The sequence below is a fragment of the Panthera leo genome, chromosome A1 (assembly GCF_018350215.1).
Source record: "Panthera leo isolate Ple1 chromosome A1, P.leo_Ple1_pat1.1, whole genome shotgun sequence".
Lineage (NCBI taxonomy): Eukaryota > Metazoa > Chordata > Mammalia > Carnivora > Felidae > Panthera > Panthera leo.
In genome coordinates this window covers 199,653,936-199,675,585 of record NC_056679.1, presented here as the reverse complement: position 1 = coordinate 199,675,585, position 21,650 = coordinate 199,653,936, and the positions used below count along the sequence as shown (strand labels likewise).

Genomic DNA, 21,650 nt, shown 5'->3' with positions numbered 1-21,650 from the left:
GGGGCCCCTGGGTGGCTCAGTCGGTTGGGCGTCCGACTTTGGCTCAGGTCATGATCTCGCAGTCTGTGAGTTCCAGCCCCGCATCAGGCTCCGTGCTGAGAGCTCGGAGCTCAGAGCTCGGAGCCTGGAGCCTGCTTCGGATTCTGTGTCTCCCTCCCTCTCTGCCCCTCCCCCGCTTGTGCTCTGTCTCTCTCTCTCTCTCTCTCTCTCTGTGAAAAATAAAACAAACATTAAAAAATTTTTTTTTTTAAAAATCAAGACAACATATGGCAATGCAAACATAAAATACAACACAGCTACAATGCATTTTGCATCTAACAATCTTTTCTCATATTGACAATACAAGTGGGTTCTTGATAGAATTATGAAAGTTTATAAAATGAAAGAATGAGTTTTACAAAGAACATATTAGCTGATTTATGGCACTGCCATAGGTAAAAAAAAAAATTAGTACCACTTATTTTACTTCTTAGATATAATGGTCAGTTCTTGGAAATTCTGATTCTCTTGGCCTTTTTGCTGGCCTTGGTCACAAGCCAGTCTGTTGCCCCCTACAGAATGATATCTGTGTCCTAAGCTGGAAGAAGTTAGGTAGAAGGCCATTCTGTCTTTGTTTAAAAATTTTTTTAAAAAATTAGAATTACAAAAGATTCCCAGCAGACTTCCACTTACACCTTGTCCATCCTAACAGTGTTACATGACTATTCCTAATGGCAAGGGAAATGGAATATTTAACTTCCAGCCTCTATAACACAAGCAAGAGATGAGTGGGGTGGGATTGGGTATTAAGTAATTAAATTTGTAATGTCCACTCAAATGGTATTTCAAATATAATCAACATGAATACTATCAAGTTTATTCTTATATGAATGGAACCTCAGACCAGGAAAGATCTCTGAGAGCATTTCCAACTCCAAAATTCTATGAAAGTACAAGGGAAAACTTTAAAATATTTTTAAAGATGATTTAACAGATGTTCCTCACAATATGTCATGAATCTGTACATTGTCAGACTTATCTGACATTTAGAATTCTAACACTGTACATTGTTTTAAAATATTTAAAATTTTTTAGATATTTAAAATATTTAATATTTATTCATTTATCAAAATGTTAAATTAACAGACATGTATTAAGTATCTACTGTATGCAAGTAATTTTACACCTGAAAACTGAGAAGCAGTCACCCTTCTCTCAAAGAGATATCAAAAGATACTTTTTAATCTGAGGCTAATTGTTTCCTGACAATTCTTTGGCAAGTGTTTTCAGCAGAGTTGTGAGTTAAATATGTTTATTATCAAGCTCCAGTCTCTCTTTTCCAAGGAAGTCCTACTGTATGCCACACTATGATTTCTCCTTTCTCTAAATTCCTACAGTAATTTATAGTCTGTCCCAGTTCATATGACACTAAATGACATTTTAATTTTATACATACACATTTACCCATCTATACCTATTCCAGGCCCTTCTGAGGATAAAACTGGGCTCACATTAACAGTTACAAATATCCTTCGATGAACTGAACCCTTTGTTCTTTGACCTGCAGTCTACCTAGTCCAGGCCCTTAAAAATAGTCCCCCTCCAATTCTTTCTGGAATCCCCAAAGGGGCTGTCTCATGCTCATGAGCACAACTTCCTGGTTGTCCAGTGGTGTCTGCCATTTTCTTCCTCTAGTTCTTGATGGTGGCATCTTTTGCTGATGGCATCCTCAATACAAAGGTGCTCCGCTGTCTTCTCTTCTGAAATGGGGATGAGAATACCTTCTCTCAGATACCCTTGTCCTCTCAGTCCTAAAAAAAAAACAAAACCCCAAAATAAAAACAAAGCAAAACAAACAAACAAACAAAAACGTGCTTTTTATTTTAACCCACCAACAGGAGCCAGGAGAGACACTTTTCCATAATCAAAGTTGCCCTCCTTTGAGATGCCAGGTCTTGTTTTATCTACCTCCTCCATTAGGGTAACTTCATTTATAAAGCTCCTCAAACCTGAATGCAAAATAACGCCCAGTGAATTCTCCCATCGGTCCTCCAGACCGGCACAAGCAAAGTCGAAGCAGGGGCCCTTTATTGAGTGAGTACCTCTGACCCTGCAAGCGGCCCATCAGCTTCTTGAGGGCAGGATGCATTATACTTCTGTGTTGCTCTGCCTATTTTCTGTGCACTAGTGAGCCACAACAGGTACCCAGTAAACCTGTGCTGGATTGAATGTGACAGGACCTATTTAGCATGAAGAGAGTAACTTTTCTCACTGCACAGAGTTCAGAAGTTAGCTGAAACAAAGACGAAAATGAATGCAAGATTTTCCCAAAAATGCTTGAATTGCATTTGTCGGCATTATCAGGGAGGCATCCTTGAACTGATAGAAATAATAGAGGAAGAGGGACTGCTCAGACATCCTAGGACTACCTAGCTCTCCAATGAGGCATTTGCATTATGGTTAAGCATTATTTCCACTGACTATAAAAGGAAACATCCATTCTCTTCAATCAATTTTTACTCAAGGCAGGCAAATGTGCTTACACTGAAAATGCCTTTTAGAGATGTAATTAAATATGAAGGATTAGTCTCTCTTCTTTCCTTTCCTAGACATTGTGGCATAAACATTGGCATTTCGTTTCCTTAATTCACATCCTAAGTTCACCTCCCCCAAGGCTCCTTCCTCAGGTGGCATTTCTGTAGCCCAGACTTCACCCCATCTGTCTCCCTTTCTAAAAACTTATAGTCTCTCTCTAATTTGGATTTTAAAGGTCTTTAGGTCGTGATGATTGAGATATAATTTACATGCAGCAGTTTATCCATTTCAGGTAAATAGTGCTACAGGTTGTGAACAATGAACAAAGTCAGGTAACCACCACCACAATCAAGATATAAAATATTTCTGGGGTGCCTGGGTGGCTCAGTTGGTTAAGTGTCCAACTTCAATTCAGGTCATGATCTCATGGCTCATGAGTTCAAGCCCTGCATCAGGCTCCGTGCTGACAGCTCGGAGCCTGGAGCCTGCTTGGGATGCTGTGTCTCCCTCTCTCTGTATCCCTCGTCAAAAAAAATAAACATTAAAATTTTTTTTAAAAGATAGAAAATATTTCTATCACCCTAAATATTTCCTCATGCCCCTTATAGTCACTTTTCCTCTCCTCATGCCCCTTATAGTCACTTTTCCTCTCCTCATCACCAGCCTCCTCAACGGATCTGATTCCTGTCCCTTTAGTTTTGCTTTTTCCAGAAGGTCGTATCAAAGGAGTCATAAAGTATCTGCTTTTTCTCATTCAGCATGTTTGCCAGTTATATGTTGCTTATATATCAGTGCATTCCTTTTTATTGCTGAAGAGAATTCCATTGTATGGCTATATTTTGTGATAATGATATATTTACTAGTTAGTTTTCCTTGTCTTTGAAACTTACATGTGTGGTGGGCAGGAAGGGATTGTGATTATATTATAGTTGGCTGTTTTCATTTTGTATTTCCTATGAGACAATATGGCCTTGAAAGAGAATCATGCCTAGTACTGAATGAACGTACTCAAATTTTATAGACTATATAAACAACCTAATAAACGTATGTGATTCTTTTCCATACAAAAAACAGCTTTGAAGAGTGTGATCTGAAAGTCTGTATCTCAAAGTATAATTTGGCCACATAATGTGGTGGAAAAAAGAATGAACCTTGGAGTCAAGGAGACTTGGGCCCACATGCCCGCTCTGCCATTGCTAGGTGCACTTGCTTGGACAAGTGTCCTGACCTTGGCTTTCTAAAAGTGAGCTTCTTCACGCACCCAGTTGAGAACATAATACCAGCCCATAAATTGTGATGAGAAGTCAAAATAAAACAAGCGTGAAATAATAATACTCATAGCATTCTTGGCACTTGCTAGATAGTAAATTGTTATCTTACTACCTTCTTCTCAGCTCCCTATCCTGAGTAGTCTTTTTGATATATATAGATTTGTAATTTGTCATAATTTAGGGCAACAATTTAGGGCTTTTCCTTTAAGTTCCAGGTAACTTATTTAAACTATCTTAAATGGTTCATTGTAATTCTCACTGTGGTTGGCAATAACAAATATGATTATTTTTTAGTAAAAAATTTGCACATTTTCTTTTTGCCACAGTTTATAGAACATGCATCCTTATTGTAACCATGTAAAATGGCAATAGCTGGGTTTTATTTTGGTTCCAATTAAGTTATATATTAATGTATAGACAAGTGACTCCAGAACTGGTTGACCTAAGCTTTTCTTATCAGCTCTGGTGTTTGTCGCTTATCTTCTTCTTCATCCACCAATGCATCTCTGCAGCCTACAACCCAAAGATGATAAATACAGGAAGTTCTGCTGCTTTGCTACAAATATGGAGAACCAATAAGAGGAAAATATAAGGTAACCTTAATTTCGGAGGTAGGGATGGAACTATACTATCAATAAAAATAAAAGGCAACTTATACACAATAATGTATAACATACCAAGAAGATGTGTGTATATCTTGGATTCTCAGCCTGAAGCATGCAGTAGTTAGCTTATAGTATTACAGTAAGATTTCTCTGACTCAAGTGCTACTTGGAGATGTATAGGAACCCTGGGCCAAATCTTTCTTCCTGATCTTCTGTGGATTACCAGAATGTGTATCTCACAGATACCAATTAGCAGCAACACTGTCCTCATGTCATTTCTTTGATTGCTCTAACTACCATGGTGGTCCCAACTTTCAACCCAGACTGCATGGCATGGCGCCCCTATCATTGTTGTCTTCTCTTGTTGATCACCTGAACAGGTTTGGTGGTTTGGAGGAGGAAAAAACTTTTTCCCTCTACTCTCCTAGGTGTTATGACTAGGGCCCCATGAGTTAGAGGGGCAAAGAACAGATTACCAAGAAAAACAAGTTTATTAACACGTATATCCATGTACACATGGGAAACTCATTATGGTAACTCAAAGGGCTGCTTAGAATTTGGGGATTAGGTAGCACCTTAACAAAGAACAACAATTTTGTAGACAAATGCCAAGATAGAGGAAAAATGGTTTGGGCTTGTAGCAGGGGGCAAATAATGGAAAGGTAAATATATGGAGAAACTCATAAAAGTTAAGGGCTAATGAATAAGGTCGGTTATATAGATTTCTCTGGTGCCCTCTCCAGGCTGATAAGAGTCTAGAGTTGTCTCTGGTGATTAAGAATTGTCCTGCCTTTCCTGGTAGAAAGGAAAAACTAGAGAAACTTTCTTGTGTCTGCTTATTCTCTATGGCCTTTAGCTCAAAATGATCCTTATATCAAAGTAGCGTATTTTGGGGTGGTGTACTTGGAACCCTTTCAGTGACTTGTAGTCAGTCCCTCTTCTGGTTCATGATCCAGTAATGTTTCAATTTAAATGAGAAGAATATTTACACTCCATTTATGTCATAACTTAGCCCAAAATATAGCACTATCTTTTACTCTATCACTGGGATGATAGAACGATGTTTACCATTTTGTTTTATAATCCTTTTACTATCCACACTGCCCTCCATGATTTAGAACTGACACCTTGCTTTACTCAAATTAACCTTGCCCCTTGAAAACCTCTTGTTTCTTGGGTTAATGTTTTACACCTTACTGTCTCCTAGGGGTAATTCCTTCCATGGATGTCTCATAGGTCAAATAGATGTATGGGTCTGCCAGACTAGCCCTCCAGTCTCTGTCTGGGATCTTAAGTTAGCTTGCCTTCTATGAGTGCCTCCTCTGGGCCCTCTAGTTGGAGGACATACAAATATTCATGCATGTGTGAATACACACACACATACCCGTACACAACACGTTTTCAAAAATCTTCTAATATTATTTAAAAGTGCATTAAAAATATAAATATGTAATGCTAAGACTTATCAAACTGAACAACTTAAAGATGTACAGTTTACTGTATGTTAGTTATATCTCAGTGTAGCTGCTAAAGAAAACACAATTATAACACCTTCTAAAATCTTATACTTAAAAGTGTGTATGTAGATGTATGGAAGAAGTTTGTGCTAGGGCTGGAGCTGAGATTTAGTCATATATGTCATGTGGAATTAGGTAGCTAGAGAAGGAGAAAGTGGAGAATGGAAAAGAACAGAAGCCAACTTGCAAGGAAATATGGTGGAAAAAATTCTGAGCCAGACTCAAAAACAGAGCCAAAGGTCAAAAGGAAATAGTATTTCTGGATTTAATGTGGTAACTTGTTTTAACATTTTGTGATTAAATTACCCTGGACACAGTTAGGCATCCTGTGAGCACTGGGGAGGGAAAAATGGCTGCAGGTGACTCTGACTGGATCTTGTAATGCACTGGGCCATAGGCAAGCCTTCTGGGGATTCCCTGTAAGAGAATATCAGTCTAAGAGGAGGTAGCAGCCTCCTCATTTTAAAGCAGAGTTCCAAGGAAATCTGAAAGCATTAAGTCATTACAAGTTGTTAAAATGGAAAAGGATCTGTGCCCATTTAGTGGTGAGGGAGGGCACGGACCTCAAGCAGCAGGGACCAACAGCAATTAACACTGATCTCCCAGTGCACGTGTATATGTCATGACCCATGGACACAAGGAATAGTTCATGGGTTAAGGGCCCTACATATATAAGGGGGAACAGTGAGAGGAAGACATTTAGACATTTGCATGAATGGGATCTCATCTGCACTCAGAAACTGGCAAGGCTGACGAGTTTCAGTTTATAAATGTGTGAAAGTCACTACCTCTACATACATGTCATGGGCCACAACTCTAACAAGAAAACTAACTACATTATCATACTGTAACATGTGAAAATGTATGGTTTTATAGGCTTTAAAAATGTTAGCCCGCCTCCTCAAATTTAAGTCTTGAGACATCTTCATTTGCCTTTAGATCTAGAGACTTTTGATGGAAGAAGCCACTTTCCATATAACGACTTTTATAAAAGTCCATGTCGAATCTAAAGAAAATGTGCCTAAATATTCTTTCATTCCACTAAATGGCATAAATCACACCAAGTTTCCCTATTCTCTGCTCATACACCTCATAGGATTTCATCTATAGCAAGACTCTGGAGATAATATTTGGTAATGAGATTTCAAGCTTATTGAGGACAGCCAGGTAACATTGGTTCCTGTCACAGTGCTTGGACTATTACTTTGCACATGGTAGGTACTAAGTAAATATATGTTAAGTAAATGAATAAATGAAAAAAGTGACATTTTTGCAATATTTTCATCTTAATCCAAGAAAAGGATCATGTTAGAAATTATAAAAATGTAAGAGGGAAAGAGAGGTAAGAATTCCAGAGGAGAATTATGCAGGAAACTTAAAGAAATACTAGAAGACCACAAGCTAGACCAAAGTTTGTGAGCCAAGAATAGAAGTTTTGGTTTCTCATATAGCATAATAGAGAATGTAGAAGCAGAAAAGATTTAACGATTAAGACTGAGTTTCCTGGCAAAACAAGTTCCAAATCTTTGAGGCTCTCCCATCTTCACTGATTTCATTCTTTTGATGTATAAACAAAGCCCAATGGCCTACCAGTCAAATAAATTCTAATGGCAAAATTGGCTCTGTTTAACTTTTTGATATTAAACATTTGAAATGTATTTCCATCTAGAAGCATAGACTCCAATCTAAATGGTACAATCAAGATTACTTCAGGGGCACCTGGGTGGCTCAGTCAGTTAAGTGTCCAACTCTCGGTTTCAGCTCAAATCATTATCTCACAGTCTGTGAGTTCAAGCCCCACATCAGGCTCTGCACTCACAGCATGGAGCCTGCTTGGGACTCTCTCTCTCTCTCTCTCTCTCTCTCTCTCTCTCTCTCTGTCTCTCTGTCTTTGAAATTTCCTCATATCCTTTCAATAATTTACCTTAGGCTAGTTAAAGTAAGATTGATTTTTCCGGCTTGAAAAATAACTGATGTCTAACTGAAACATCCAAGTTTTCCAGAGACAGCAAAGAATAGCCATATAGCTAGTCTAAGCCATCATATGACACATTTTTTAATAAAACAAACAAACAAACAAACAAACCACAAAAAAATCCCTGAAGTACAGGGGAACAATGTTTTCCCTTCACTGGACTTTTCCATGTTCTTAGGGATAAACTTCCTAACTTCTTCTTTTCTCTGGTTCATCTTAATACATGAGTCAGATGTTAGTTGAACAAATGTGTTTATTCATTAGTGGAAGAAACGTTTACTGATCACCAACTCTGTGTCAGGTCCTGTTTTGGGGACTATGAGTAAGGTTAATGAGACATGGTCACTGTCCTCAAGGATGTCCAATAGGAAAAATAAAGAGAAAATATTAGGAAGATACCAGGGAATTTCACAGAAAGGGCAGCCAGAGCTCCCAAATGACTGGAAACAGAAAATAGAATGAGAAAAAGAACTAAAGTAACTTCCCTCTCTCTTTCTCTCTCTCCCTCTCTGTAATTCATGCATGCCTCAGTGTCTTGGTCTCTCCTTTCTGTTTTCTATGAATACCCGCTAATTGGCTTTTTCTATGCTCATTTAAAAAATGGCTGCCCAAGTGAACATGAATTCCTAGTCCCTATGGTCAGCAAAGACTCTCTAAAATCTCTGTATGCTGAATATCACTGTCTAGCAGAAAATCTAATCAATCCAGTTTGGGTCAGGTGTCTCTCCATATCACTAGGAGGCAGGATGACTTATAGAGGGAGATCATGGCAAACTCTGAGAACAACCTGTGGGAAGAGCTGGCAGATTAACTTTGCATGTCTGCTACACACATGAAAGTAAATAAGGACAGTCAATTTTGGTAATGCTAGAATAAAAGTATGAATAAAATGCTTAGATGAATTGATGGGTCCAGGGCCTGAGGAACATAGAATTATTTTAGTTTTGTTTATTTGTTTTGTATTTAAGTTAGAAATGCCTCTCTTATTTTGGGACATCATACAACTCAACAAGTGCCTGGAAACATGTAGGTGAGTCAAATTCAATGGATTCTGAAGTTTACTCAGTCTTATCATAGATTTACTGGGTAACATTTGAGGAGTCACTGGTTACCTCATTTCAAATTTTCCAGGAGTTACATAGAATTTCACATTTCCTACCCTTTTCAGGTCTAGGTGGAAGAAGGTGGAACTCTTCAGAAATTCATTTCAATTTAGCAATTATTTTTAGGAACTATTTGTCATGTACAGGACTAGACATGATATAAACATATAAGACTTCAGAGATCTAGGATTTAAGTGAGAAAGTGGAGTATCCACATAACTAAAGTCAAATCATACCAAAATAGATACAAAAGAGTTTTGGTAAGAGAGACAGCAGAAGCAGGTTGAGGTTCAACTCAGAGCTTAAACACTAAGGTGCTTGAACTTCATCCTGTAGACTTCCAAAGATTTTCAACAAATCCTGTGTTTTAGAATGAGAATCATGATAATAGCATAGAGTGGAGTGGAGACAGGAGAAGAGGAAGCATAGAGAGATTGCATAAGAGACTGCCATTGTGGGGAGAGATCAAATGGACTTGAACTAATGAGTGTAGCAATGAAACAGAAAGTAGGGATGGATAGATAACCATGTTAAGTGTAAAGATAAAATTGACATGGTATGGTGGTAGCCCTGAGGATGGAAAGCAGAGGTTTCTGGTTTAGGTGATTGTACATGGGGAATGAAATAAGCAAAGAGCTGGATTTGAAGATAAAAAGAGTTCAGAGAGAACACTGGTGAAAATTCATCTGAGCCTCCTCTCCAAAAATCCCCAGCCAAGCGTTGGAAAGAAAAGAGTGGAGAAGCCTCGCTCCATCCCTTAGCAATTCCCAGAATGTGGCCCCTGGGTGTCTCCAGACTTTTTGAGGTAGTCAGTAGGTCAAAACTATTTTCATACTAATACTGAGACATTATTTGCATTTTTCACTGTGTTCACTTTTGCCTTCAGTGCGAGAACAGTGATCATCAGTAAGAGTAAATATCTCATTTTTCCCCACTGGATACTCACAGAAAAGGAAAGAGAGGGAGGGGGCAGGGGGAGGAGAAAGGAAGAAGAAAGGGTAGGAGAAGAGGACAGAGGAAGGGAGGGGAGGAGGGAAGGTGAGAAGAAAGGAAGAAGGAGGAAGGAAGGAAGGAGGGGAAGAAGGAAGGGAGAGAGGAAGGAGAAAGCTAGTTTCACTTAAGAATGTCTTTGACAGGGGATAACTGGGTGGCTCAGTTGATTAAGCTTCTGACTTCAGCTCAGGTAATGATCTCATGGTTTGGTTTGTGCTGACAGCTCAGAGCCTGGAGCCTGCTTCAGATTCTGTGTCTCCCTCTCTCTCTGCCCCTCCCTGCTCATGCTTTCTCTCTCTCTCTCTCTCTCTCTCTCTCTCTCTCTCTCTCAAAAATAAACATTAAAAAAAAAAGAATGTCCTTGACAAAGCAGTAAAAATTAACTACCTTTATTAAATCTCAACCCTTAAGTACATGTCTTTTAAATATTTTGCATGAGTAGATGTGGGCATACACATGCTTATGCTGCACCCTGTAATCAGGTAGTTGTGTCAAGGACCTATAAATGGAACTAGGCACATTCTTTTTTTAATGTTTATTTATTTACTTTGAGAGAGAGGGAGAGAGAAGGAGGGGCAGAATGAGAGGGAGAGAGAGAATCCCAAGCAGGGTCCGTGCTGTCTGCACAGAGCCCAACAGAGGCCTTGATCTCACAAACCATGAGATCATGACCGGAAACGAAATCAAGAGTTGGGTGCTTAACTGACTGAACCACCCAGGTGCCCCCTAGCCGTGTTTTTCATGGAACACCAGTTTTACTTGAAAGAACACTGATAGACAAACTATAACTATTCAGACTTGGGTATTTGGTAGACATTTCTCAAAAATGAATGAAGTAGGCCTTTCATTTCACACAGAACAACTGATAGTATGCATGGCTAATGATAAAATTCAAGCTTTCAAATGGAAGTTGGAATTTTGAAAAATGTGTGTCTGCTGGCATGAGCTTGACAGCTGCCCAATATATAGAGACTTTTCTAATGAGGTAGGTGAAAATACGATTATTTTGATATTGTGTAATGAAATGTGTCAATTATTGGAAAATCTGCATGACTCAGTGAACCAACATTTTCCAAATGACCAATGCATGATGGGACAAAACCTTGCATGAATAAAAGATCTATTCAAAGTGCTCAATAGACCAATGAATTTTAATGCACTATGTGTTGGAGGAGATTAAGAGGATGTGACTGCTGATTAACCTGCAAGATGGACCCAGGTAACTGGAGATTTCTTATCCTTTCCCCTGTCCCTGAAACATATGTTCTGCCTACTGTTTCCACACTAGAAGCCACTTCAGGGACACAGCTTTGAGAAAGTAAGGTGTTATTGAGACCATCTCAACTGTATAAATGACTGAACCCTGCTTGTTCAGGCCTCTACATAAACTTAAGATTCTGGCAGCAAGTATGGAGATTTACTCATTTTGTAGCCACTCCAGACAAGCCAAGTATATAAGTTCCCTTGCTTATTAAAATTGTCACTGCCCAATCTGAAATGGTCTGCCTTTTTCTTTTCTCTCTCCTTGCCCTCCATGTATGGGGGCCAGTTTCAAATTTTAACCCCAGGAACTTTGAGGTTGCAAATCAACACTAGGGTAGAAAAAGTTTATTGATGTGGTTTCAGATTCCACATTAGAACTAGCGTTTAGGAAACTACTACTTGTTGATTTTGAGGACAGTATCAAAGGAATATCCACAATTATGTCCTGTTTTTTTCAATTACATGTGTGTGATACCAAATTAATTCATATAATTTGACTGAAAGTACATATCGCAACAGATTGGGTGCAGGAGCAGATATGAGAATCCAAGTGTTTTTTTTTTTTTTTTCCAAGTGTTTATTTTTTAAGCCAGACAGTGAAAAGATTGGCAAAAATGTAAAACAATGCTCTTCTTCTCATGATTTTCTTTATTTGAGGAAATATAGTTATTTTTTGTAACATATGCTATTTATGTCAACACATAAGAGCCTTATTGTTGAATTAATGCATAATGAATTAATACATAAGTATTGGAAAATGTATGTTTCAATTTCTTACATGGTAAATATGGGGAGAAATAATCCACATAAACAAAAGTTCTTTGGGATCCTCAATAATTTTTCCAGCTTTATTAAGGTATAATTGACAATTATACCTTGTATATATCAAAGATGTACATCAGTAGGTTTTGATATACATAGTGATGTGATTATCACAATCAAGATAATTAACATATCCATCACTCACAGTTACCATTTTTGTTTTCTTGTGAGAACACTTAAGACTTAATCTCTTAGCAAGTGTCAAGTATACAATATTATTAATTATAGTCACTTGGTTTTACACTAAACACCCAGGACTATTCATCTTATAACTGAAAGTTTGTACCCTTTGACCAACATCCCCCCATTTTCCTCACCTCCAGCCCTGGTAACCATCATTCTAGTGTCTGTACTATGAGTTGACTTTTTTAGATTCCACATGCAAATCTCCACATGAGATCTCCACATGAGATCCTATGATATTTGTCTTTTTCTGTCTGGCTTATTTCACTTAGCATAATGTCCTCCAGATTCATCCATGTCATTGCAAATGGCAGGATTTCCTTCTTTTTTATGGCTGGTAATATCCCATCATCTTGTCCTTGTGTGCAGAGCTGAGCGACCATGGTGCCCCAAGTGTGGTTGCTGATGATGTTTCTCATCGAGGGCAGTGTGGCTGGGGACACTGTCTACCTGGTGTATGACCAGGAGCTGCTGGGGCCTAGCGACAAGAGCCAGACTGTCCCTTGGAAGTCTGAGGAGGTAGTTCCCCCAGCCATAGACTAGTTAGCCACTGTGTGTGTGAGCAGACCAGTCTGAAGATACCCCAATTCCCAGCACCCCCGAAGTTTAACTTTCACATCCACAGGTCCTGGAATTCAGGCATCATAATGGTGATGTCGGCTCTCTCAGTGGCTCCCTCCAAGGAGAGCTGGGAGTACCTAAGGAGCAAACTAAGTAGCCTGTCAGAGGAGAGCACCTGCCCCAGTCAGGAAGAGGGGCAGGGGCACCAGAGACCTGGAGACTCCAGACTGGGACTGGGACCTCACTCCAAGGGCAGCTCCCAGCTCTGCCAGCCCAATAAAGGACTTTATGAAATGTGAAATATATTAACATTTATATGTCTCCATCATCTTGTATCCATTCATCTGAGAGTTTCTCAGTAGCTTTAAGTGTAAAGGTCTCCCTGAGACTAAAGAGTTCAAAAAGCCCTGCCTTAATTTTTTTTCCTCAGAATGTGGTGTCCAACACCTAGTCAGAGTCGTTCCTAAGAAGATTAAGGCATGAGTTCTCAAACTGCTTTTTCTCAAGAACGCTTTATAGTTTTAAAATTAATGTGGGGCAGGAGATGACTCTTTGTTTCTTGAACTTTGAAATTTTTGCCTGCTCTGGAAAAATATAGCTCCTGATTTATCTGTACCTCATGCCAGCATAATGTTAACTTGTCCAGCTCTGAGCACAAAAGCAAAGAAGGGAGCATTTTCCTCTTGAGCACCCAGAGACAAAGCACAGATTCCTGTCTCACATGAAGGGAACTATACTGCCTCCCAAACAAGGGTCTGTTCCAAACACTTACTCACATTTCAGTGAGTCAGAAGGAAACAGACAGATATTCATCTCCCTGAAACCTGGCTGACTTCCTGCAAGAAGTCTGTGAGGAGAGTCAAGGTTGGGGGTCAGGGTTAGTGAGCAGCCACCTAAGAGCTCTCAGGTGATATCTGGAGTCTTAGTAAGCAGGTGAGGACTATAGACAGGTCAGGAAAAAAAAAAAATGCCTTTGAGTGTTTGTCAGGATTAGTCAGTAGAATTAGTAAGTGACAGATAAGAAAACAGGAAACAATCAGGGGCTATACATTTTGAATTCAAAGGTATTGGGTTTATAGTCATGATGATAAACAGGAGCAGCTGACGAATACCGATTTACTACTTTACAAATTCAAGATTCCAGCCTCAGCTATAAAGGGGAGCATTTGATTTTTACCAGTTAATTAAGTCCTTCCACCCTGAACCACTTTACTTCTTTTTTTAATGTTTATTTACTTATATGGCGGGGGGGGGGGGGGGGGGGGGGGCGGAGGGGCAGAAAGAGAGAGGTGGGGAGAGAAAAAGAGTAACCCAAGCAGACTCTACCAAGCAGTCAGCACAGAGCCAGATGTGGGGCTGGAACCACCAATCATGAGATCAGGACCTGAGCCAAAACCAAGAGGTGGACACTTCAAGGGACTGAGACACCCAGGCGTCCCCCACTTTACTTCTGAGTGGCAATATCCCAAGCATCACACAGTGCTCATACTACCTGCTTCACAGAGATTTGGAATGGCGATAATAATAATGATTAGACTAGTAATTCTTTAATTGTAATTTATTAAAACACTTGACTATTTCACAAAAGAAGTCCCTGGAAGAATTCTGGTTTCAGTAATGTGCTGGGGATTTGTGAGTGAACTTTCGAAGGAAAAACCAGATTTAAAGAAAAGTGAATATCCTATTTCTTAGGTTGGCAAGTAAAAATCTCAGATAGGGTTATAGAATGTCCTTTTTCCAGATCTGAGACTAAAGTAATGGAAGGAAGTGGTCACAGTGTAATACAGACAAAGAGGAAGAGTCACAATTTCATATATGGGTTCTCACTCGTCTCTGTGTCTTTCAGTAAATCGCTTAAACTCAGTAATCACATCAGCTGCTTATTATCTTGGGGGAGAGGAATGAATGAGAACTCCACACACACACACACACACACACACACACACACACACACACACACACACGGTGCTCTTACGACAGGTCTTGCTTAAATATACCTCGGATAATCATCACTTGTGTGCCGATCTTCTTTCCTGTCGAGTTAGTTTCTAACCTGGTCATTCTGCACTTATTTTTGTCCGTTTCTCCACCCACTTGAGAAAAGCACAGAATGCCACGCACCGCACCACCCCTGAAAGCGTGGCTTCGGGCTCGCGGCTGCCCTTGCTCCCCACCTCTGCACCTCTGGAGCTCCCCAGGCTCCAGGAGCCTGGAGCCACGAAGGGCTGCAGAAGCAGCAAGGTTCTCCGGGAGACCGGGGGTCTCCTGCGGGGCGGGCTGCAGGCCATCAGGGGGCGGCGTAGTTTCAGGCCGGCTCCCGCCCGTCGGGTGTGCCCCGCCAGTCCAGTGCAGGGCAGGAAAGGGGCCAGGCGCCCGGATCCCAGCCCCGCAGCTTCGGCGGTCCCAGGACCCGTACCTCTCAGGGCAGTTAAGGTGCGGTTTCCGAGGGTGTGGTGCAACGCAGGTGCCCCGCGGGGCTGCAGGGCCTGGGCTCGGCGGGGCGGGGCCGGGGCAGATCCGGTGTTAGCCTGGCCGAGGGGCGGGGCGGGGCGGGCCTTGGCGCCCCAGGAGCTGCCAGGCAACTTTTCTCCGTCCTCACCCCGGCGGGGGAGAAAAGCTCTCGGGACGGCTTCTGAAGAGTCCGGGTTCTGGAGTCCCTCTGCAAACCGAGAGCAGCAGCTACCGTCCCCGGGCAGGCTCAGGATGCGGCCAGGATGGACAGGGGGCGCGCCGTTGCTGGTGTTAGTGCTCAGTCAAGGTAAGCGGGGAGTTCGCTCTCCATCAGCTGCTGGAGGGACCTGCGCGGGGCCTGGGCGCAGCGGGGAGGAGTTTGCGGGATGAGGGGCGCAGGCAGCGCGCCTCTCTGCTGGATTCCACGTGGACCCCGGCTCCCAGCCATCCGGAGCTGTGTAGAGAAAGACTCCCCATTCCCTCTCTCCCCCGCCTGGTGTCCCCATAAAGCCTGACTCACCCTGTCTGTGAAGCACCCTTCAAAGTCAGCTCACTGCGCGCTTTGGTTTTAGAGCCACGCGCACGCACACACAGGCACAGGGGCAGTGGAGACTAAGGGGTGTCCTGAAGGTCGAGAGTCCCGCAGCGTGGTTTAGACTGCCCGTGCCGCCCAGCATCTGCACCCGAGCGTTCTTCGATGCCTGCTGGCTTTGCAGGAGTCTGGGAGCCCCAGATTCTTGTTTTTCAGCCCAAGGGTGTGAAGTATGCTCCCATTTCTTCAGGCCGCAGCACTGACGTTTCTTCCCTTAGGGGACGTGGAGAAACCAAGCGCCTCTTAAATGCTTGGCAGATGGGAATTCTTCCTTCCCTTCTGCCTTCCTCCAATTGTTGTAGCGTTTCTGTTCAACTTAATGTAAACTTAGGCCAGGAAAAGTTCTTTTTACTTTCTTGATCTCAGCTGCTGCCAACAAGAGAATTAACCGAGGCCATAGCTCCAGCTGCAGGGCCGTGAGAGTGGGACCCACCCATCACCTGACTCCTTTTGCACAAAGTTGTGTGACCATCATCCTTCACGTGTACCTCCTCCAGATCTTTTCCAGAGCCTGGTGTGTGCTTACGATCGATCGGAACTTTAGTTTACTGGGAGGAGGAGGGGGGAGTCGCATTTAAATTTTGTCGTTTGAGGGGGATCTGAGTGGCTCAGTCGGTTAAGCGGCTGACTTCGGCCCAGGTCATGATCTTGCGGGTTGGTGAGGTTGAGCCCCACGTAGGGCTCTGTGCTGACAGCTCAGAGCCAGGAGCCTGCTTCAGATTCCGTGTCTCCCTCTCTCTCTGCCCCTGCCCTACTTGTGAGAGAGCTCTCTCTCAAATATAAAAATAAGCATTAAAAAATTTTTTTAATTTAAAATTTGTAGTTTGAACAGCTATCAAAACAAGTGTTTTTACAAAGAATATAAGTATTTCCTAAAATATACAGAAATATTTCTTATCCTCCATTGAGGCATTTAGGCACACTATTTGTTACTCTGGAAGAAACCTAATCTAGATAACCCTGTAGCATTTACTTCCAGTCAAAGATAACAGAGAAATAGCACCACCATCCCACCCCCAGCACAGACTATGCATTATTAGGTTTTCCGTCTAACTCTGTGTCTGGTGCTTCACAGATATTCTGTGCTGGGCCCCTAAGAGTGTTTTGGGGGGCCATCAACCTTAATCTGGGGGGTTGGGATAAAGTTGGAGTCACATTGAAATCAGTCCCTGGAACACCACAACCTTCCCAAGAACTAATAGACATTTAAATCCAAGCTTTTCATCTTTCTTTAATTACCCATTATTAATAGAAGCTATGGAAACATAACATCATTTTCTTATCTTTGAAGTGTTGAGGCTTGTTTTTTAAAGAGCAGTGAGAAATACTTTAGTGGAATGTATTGCTGCAAGGCATGAAGTCAGGTATAGAGATTCTTAACCTGGAGTTAGTTAATAAGGACAAATCAGTGCAAGCAAGCAAAGGTGATTTAAAATGACGTCTGCACAAATATTTTTTTACATTTATTCCTTCCTCCTGTTTCAGTTACTTGCATACTCAAGAACTAAGTTTTCTCTTAATTCAAGGTACTCATAATAAAGCTTTGTCATTTGTGATATTAATCCAGGTTCCTAGGGAAGCAACATGATTTGCTGATACCACGAATATCCAAGATTAACATGAATAATTGAATGTCTGGGTCAGTGATAGCTGAAATTTTTTATGGCATTACTCTGTGTAAAATTTTTGAATAGTCATCATTACTACACACACACACATATAGTTGTTTATAAATTATATACCCGTACAATTGTGTAATATAAATACATATCAAAAATGAAAATGTAACGAGCATATATGTGTGTGTTTATACATCTTACCTCCTCTCCAGTATACATGCCAACCAGTGTAGAAACTTAAAACCCTCAAATCTCATTTTAACACTTAGAGTCAAATACACTTTCTGTAAACCTTCTCATGGGTATTTAAGAAAAAGCAGTGCTCGGAGTTCAGTTTCATATTTATCACCTCGCATTGATCACCCCTTGGTTTAAGTGCCTGCAGTCATTGAAATGGTAACCGGCAGGCAAAGGATGGAAAAGAAAGACCATAAGGGGCCCAGATAATTCATAGTCTAAATAATAGGTCCACAGAGGAAAGAAAATGTAATTTTAAAATGCACGATGGCATTTACATCCTCGTGTGCTGCCAGGCCATGGATAATCCTCATCTTTTCTCCCTGTGTCTGGCGCCCTGCCCCGGAGTCACTGCCTCTTTAATGAGTACCTTCAAATCCTTTCTCTAATTCCCTTCAAGCTGTAAATACTCTAATTTCTCTCAGAATAAGTAAATCCTTCCTTTAATATGTATTTTGGCAGCTCTGTCCTCCTGAGACACCCTTGAGACACCCTCCACCTCTGTCTTCTAGTCTCCCTATTTTCCTATTTTCCAGGTGGTTCTTCCTCACTCTCTTTCACAGGGTCCTCTGTTTAGCCCAGTCCTTGGTGTTTAGAGTTCCATCCTGGGTCCTTGTCTTCATTCCACCTGTTCTCTCTGGGCTAGTTCCCCCACTCAAGTCAGGATCTCCAGCCAGACTCTTCTCCTGGTTCCAGATCAGGATTTCCATCTGCTACCAAATATCTCCACCTAGACGTCCTGTAAGCATATCCTCAATGCATCCTCAACTGAAGTCAACACCTGCCCTCCAGAATTCTCTGCTGTATCGTCTCCTATTGTGTAATGGCAACATAATCATGCAAACGCTAAACCCGGGGATCTTTTCCCGTGTTTCAGGCTGACAGCCCATCTCCAAGTTCTGTCCTTCCTCCCCACTTCCTATAACTTCCGCCACCACCCTTGCTTTCTTTGTGTCTAGACAACAATAAAGTGTTTTTTCTGTTTTTTGCTCTCATCCTTCTGGTCCATTCTTCTCATTGTCACTAGTGTTATCTTTCTAAACACTCGTCTGTATCCAGTCAACCCCTTGCTTCAAACTTTGGGTGGCTCCCCATCTCACGAAGGGTGAAGTCCAGATTCAGGCTTTTCTCTGCTACACTCCTCCTGCACAGACTCAAACACGGGTACATGTACTGCACGTAGGCCCATACATGATACACACACCCCAAAGCCACATACATACACCTGTACACATCCTTCTGTGTTCTGACTGCGCTTGATCAGACCATATTTAGTGCTATTTTCCAGACTATTCCCTTTGCCTTCACTGCCTTCATGCTTTTTCCCTTCTCCCCTTATCCCTTTGTAATTAACCACTGTCCTATGTTAGAAGAGACAAAGCCAAGCAAAATTATAAAGTAGGGAAGTTTTTATTTTATAACGAAAAGAGGAGTCTGAGGTAACCTCTAATTTCTGGAACCAACCCTAAACCACCTCTTCCCCTTTATGCTCAGCACCTTCACAGCCTTAAACCACCCTCTGATAAAGTAACCTCCCACCCCATAGCTCTCCAGCTATACCTGCCCCACCCCGACTAAGCTTTGCTCTCAGAAGTCCTGGTTCACAAGCCACTGTTTGATTTAAATTCATGCTTTGGGGCTCAGGATCAGAATTTAAAGACAATTATTCACACATTTCTGATATATAGACAGATTTGGAAGCAATTGCTTAAATGTTAGCACTGTACCTCCTCTTTCCTGAGAAATTAAAATTCCAGTATTGCCTATATCACGTTGTTGTGAGATGAACACCAAGATAGGTACATTTCAACACCAAGAATCAGTGAATGCATCAGCTCGAATGAATTCCCTCTAAAGTAGGTGATGTCTGTTCCTGTCTTAATGTGTTAACAGCCTTGGGCCTATTAAAAGGCAGAAGCCTGTTAATGTAAAGAGATGAGCTTCTAATAATGGAATTTTAGACATTCATAAAAATAAAGACACAAATCCAAGTCAATATGTCAAAAATAAAGAAGTTCAGGAGAATGGGAAAAGTATTTGGGACCAAAAATATCATCCTGATGTGATAAGAATGTTACCACTAGAGTCAAAAGTTTTAATCTGGACTATTAGCCTTGCTCAGCTTGGGGAGTTACTGAGGTAGGATGGTTTTTGTGGTTTTTTTTTTTTTTTTTTTTCATTTGTTATGGTGACTGATTATTTACCTAGAAGAACACGTAGAAGAATGTCTCTCTAAAGAGAAAAAACTTAATACCTCAAATCCTGAGACAACAATAGATTCTGTATATGAAGGTGATTCCTGTGATGCCCCTTCAGATGACCTGTAGGTGCTTTGTTGATCTGGCCACAGTGAATTCCAGAAAAGTAGTATTTGAACATATTTTTATGCAGCAACTTTTATGCAAGGAAACCTGCTAGGCCCAACTATAGGAGACTTGAAACATGGTCCAAAGAGTTTACAGGCTATTTGGAAACAAGTCCAACCATGAGGGAAGGACATTGTCTCAGTCCCTGGAAGGTACCTAACCAACTTCAGACCCTTCCATCCTCCTTTCTGACAGAAGTCCAATTATTGGGTTACCTCCTCCTCTGCACAGCTAGGAGGTCAGGTGGACCTTGAAGGGTGGTTGCCCTGAGCCATTCCTGGTCATCTCATACCTCTCTCCAATGTCTGATTTAGACATGGCATGTAATTACGATGGCATGTGGAAGGAGATCTGCTTGGGGACTTTTGGGAAAGAATTTTTCATTCTTAAGAGAGATGTTGGTTAAGAAACGTATTGCCAGGTCATGTGAAGCTTGCAACAGCTATAACTGTCCTACAACCATAATGTCAGCTAGCTTGAGGATAAAGCCGATACACTAGCCCTGTGGAGAGACAGAAAGCAGGTCCTTGATATTGTCTTTGAGTTTCTGAATTACTGAAATTTAGAGTCATTTACCTGTTTGTGCCTAAAAAAAAAAAAAAAAAGTCTATGTAATTTAAAATGTGGTTATGTTGTTTTTGTTATGTTGTTTTGTAATTATGCTTATCACATACATATGTACCATAAGTTTCTTTAGTGTAATAGTTACCATTTGGTCACATATAATTCATTGCTAATGAGTGGTACAGAACTTAATGTTGAGTTCAGAGGATGGAGAAATGTCACTGTGATGCATATAAGTAGCAAACCTCCCCACAAGTCTTCACGAGGACAGGAAAGAATCTTCACTATTCGGATCCGCTGTGAAGGACTGCAGAGGTCAGAGTCCAGTTCTCCCCTTTTAAAATGGCTGTCAGTGATAATAATAGAGTAACATAACCAGGGATAGGACCCAAGTCTCCAAGTTCCTGGGTCAGATGTTTTAGATACTGGAATACGAAAGGAGAAAGCCATTATGTCCACAACATACTGTTCAAGGTATTCACAGAGGGTGAAAGCTGAGAGGTTAACAGGCACCCGACCATAAATGACCTTGTAAATGGAAGTCAGGAGCACGGATTTTTGAGGACAATGGGAAGGTTTTGAAGGGCCTTAAGCAGGGGAGTGACATGACCGGATGGTTTCTTGAGTAGATTACTCCAGTGGCAGGGTGGATGGTGGATTGAAAGGAGGCCAGACTGAAGGCACTACCTTTCTTAGGAAAGAAATAGTTCTGGCCTTAGTTTTATTGGGAGATGATGGTGCTCAAACTCAGTAGCAGTAGGGAAGGATCACAGGGGATGCATTTGAAAGGTAGCAAGGGAGAATGGACAGGATTTGTGGTTGATTTATACAATGGCAACCAGTGAAGGAGAAGATAAGACGGAGGCCTAGGTTTTGGGTGTGGACAACTCAGTGAGGTGCTACTGACTGAGACAGAGAGGCAAGGAAAGAAGGCAAATTAGAAAGATAATCAGTTCACTGTGACACATTGTTGGACACATTCAGGAGCACATGTCTAGTAGGTAGATAGTTATA

General features: G+C 41.3%; 1 protein-coding gene and 1 pseudogene across 1 annotated transcript in view; both read left to right on the top strand.

The window, feature by feature from the left end:
* The first annotated feature begins 12,544 nt into the window (after positions 1-12,544).
* On the top strand, positions 12,545-13,106 carry LOC122198426 (annotated as a pseudogene).
* Positions 13,107-14,405: 1,299 nt separating this feature from the next.
* The window catches only part of ITGA2 (integrin subunit alpha 2), a 105,887-nt gene continuing 98,642 nt past the window's right edge, over positions 14,406-21,650 (top strand). The window contains exon 1 of the mRNA XM_042950159.1: positions 14,406-15,565. Coding sequence (XP_042806093.1) covers positions 15,511-15,565 — 55 coding nt within the window. The 5' untranslated portion in view covers positions 14,406-15,510. The remainder of the gene's footprint in view (positions 15,566-21,650) is intronic.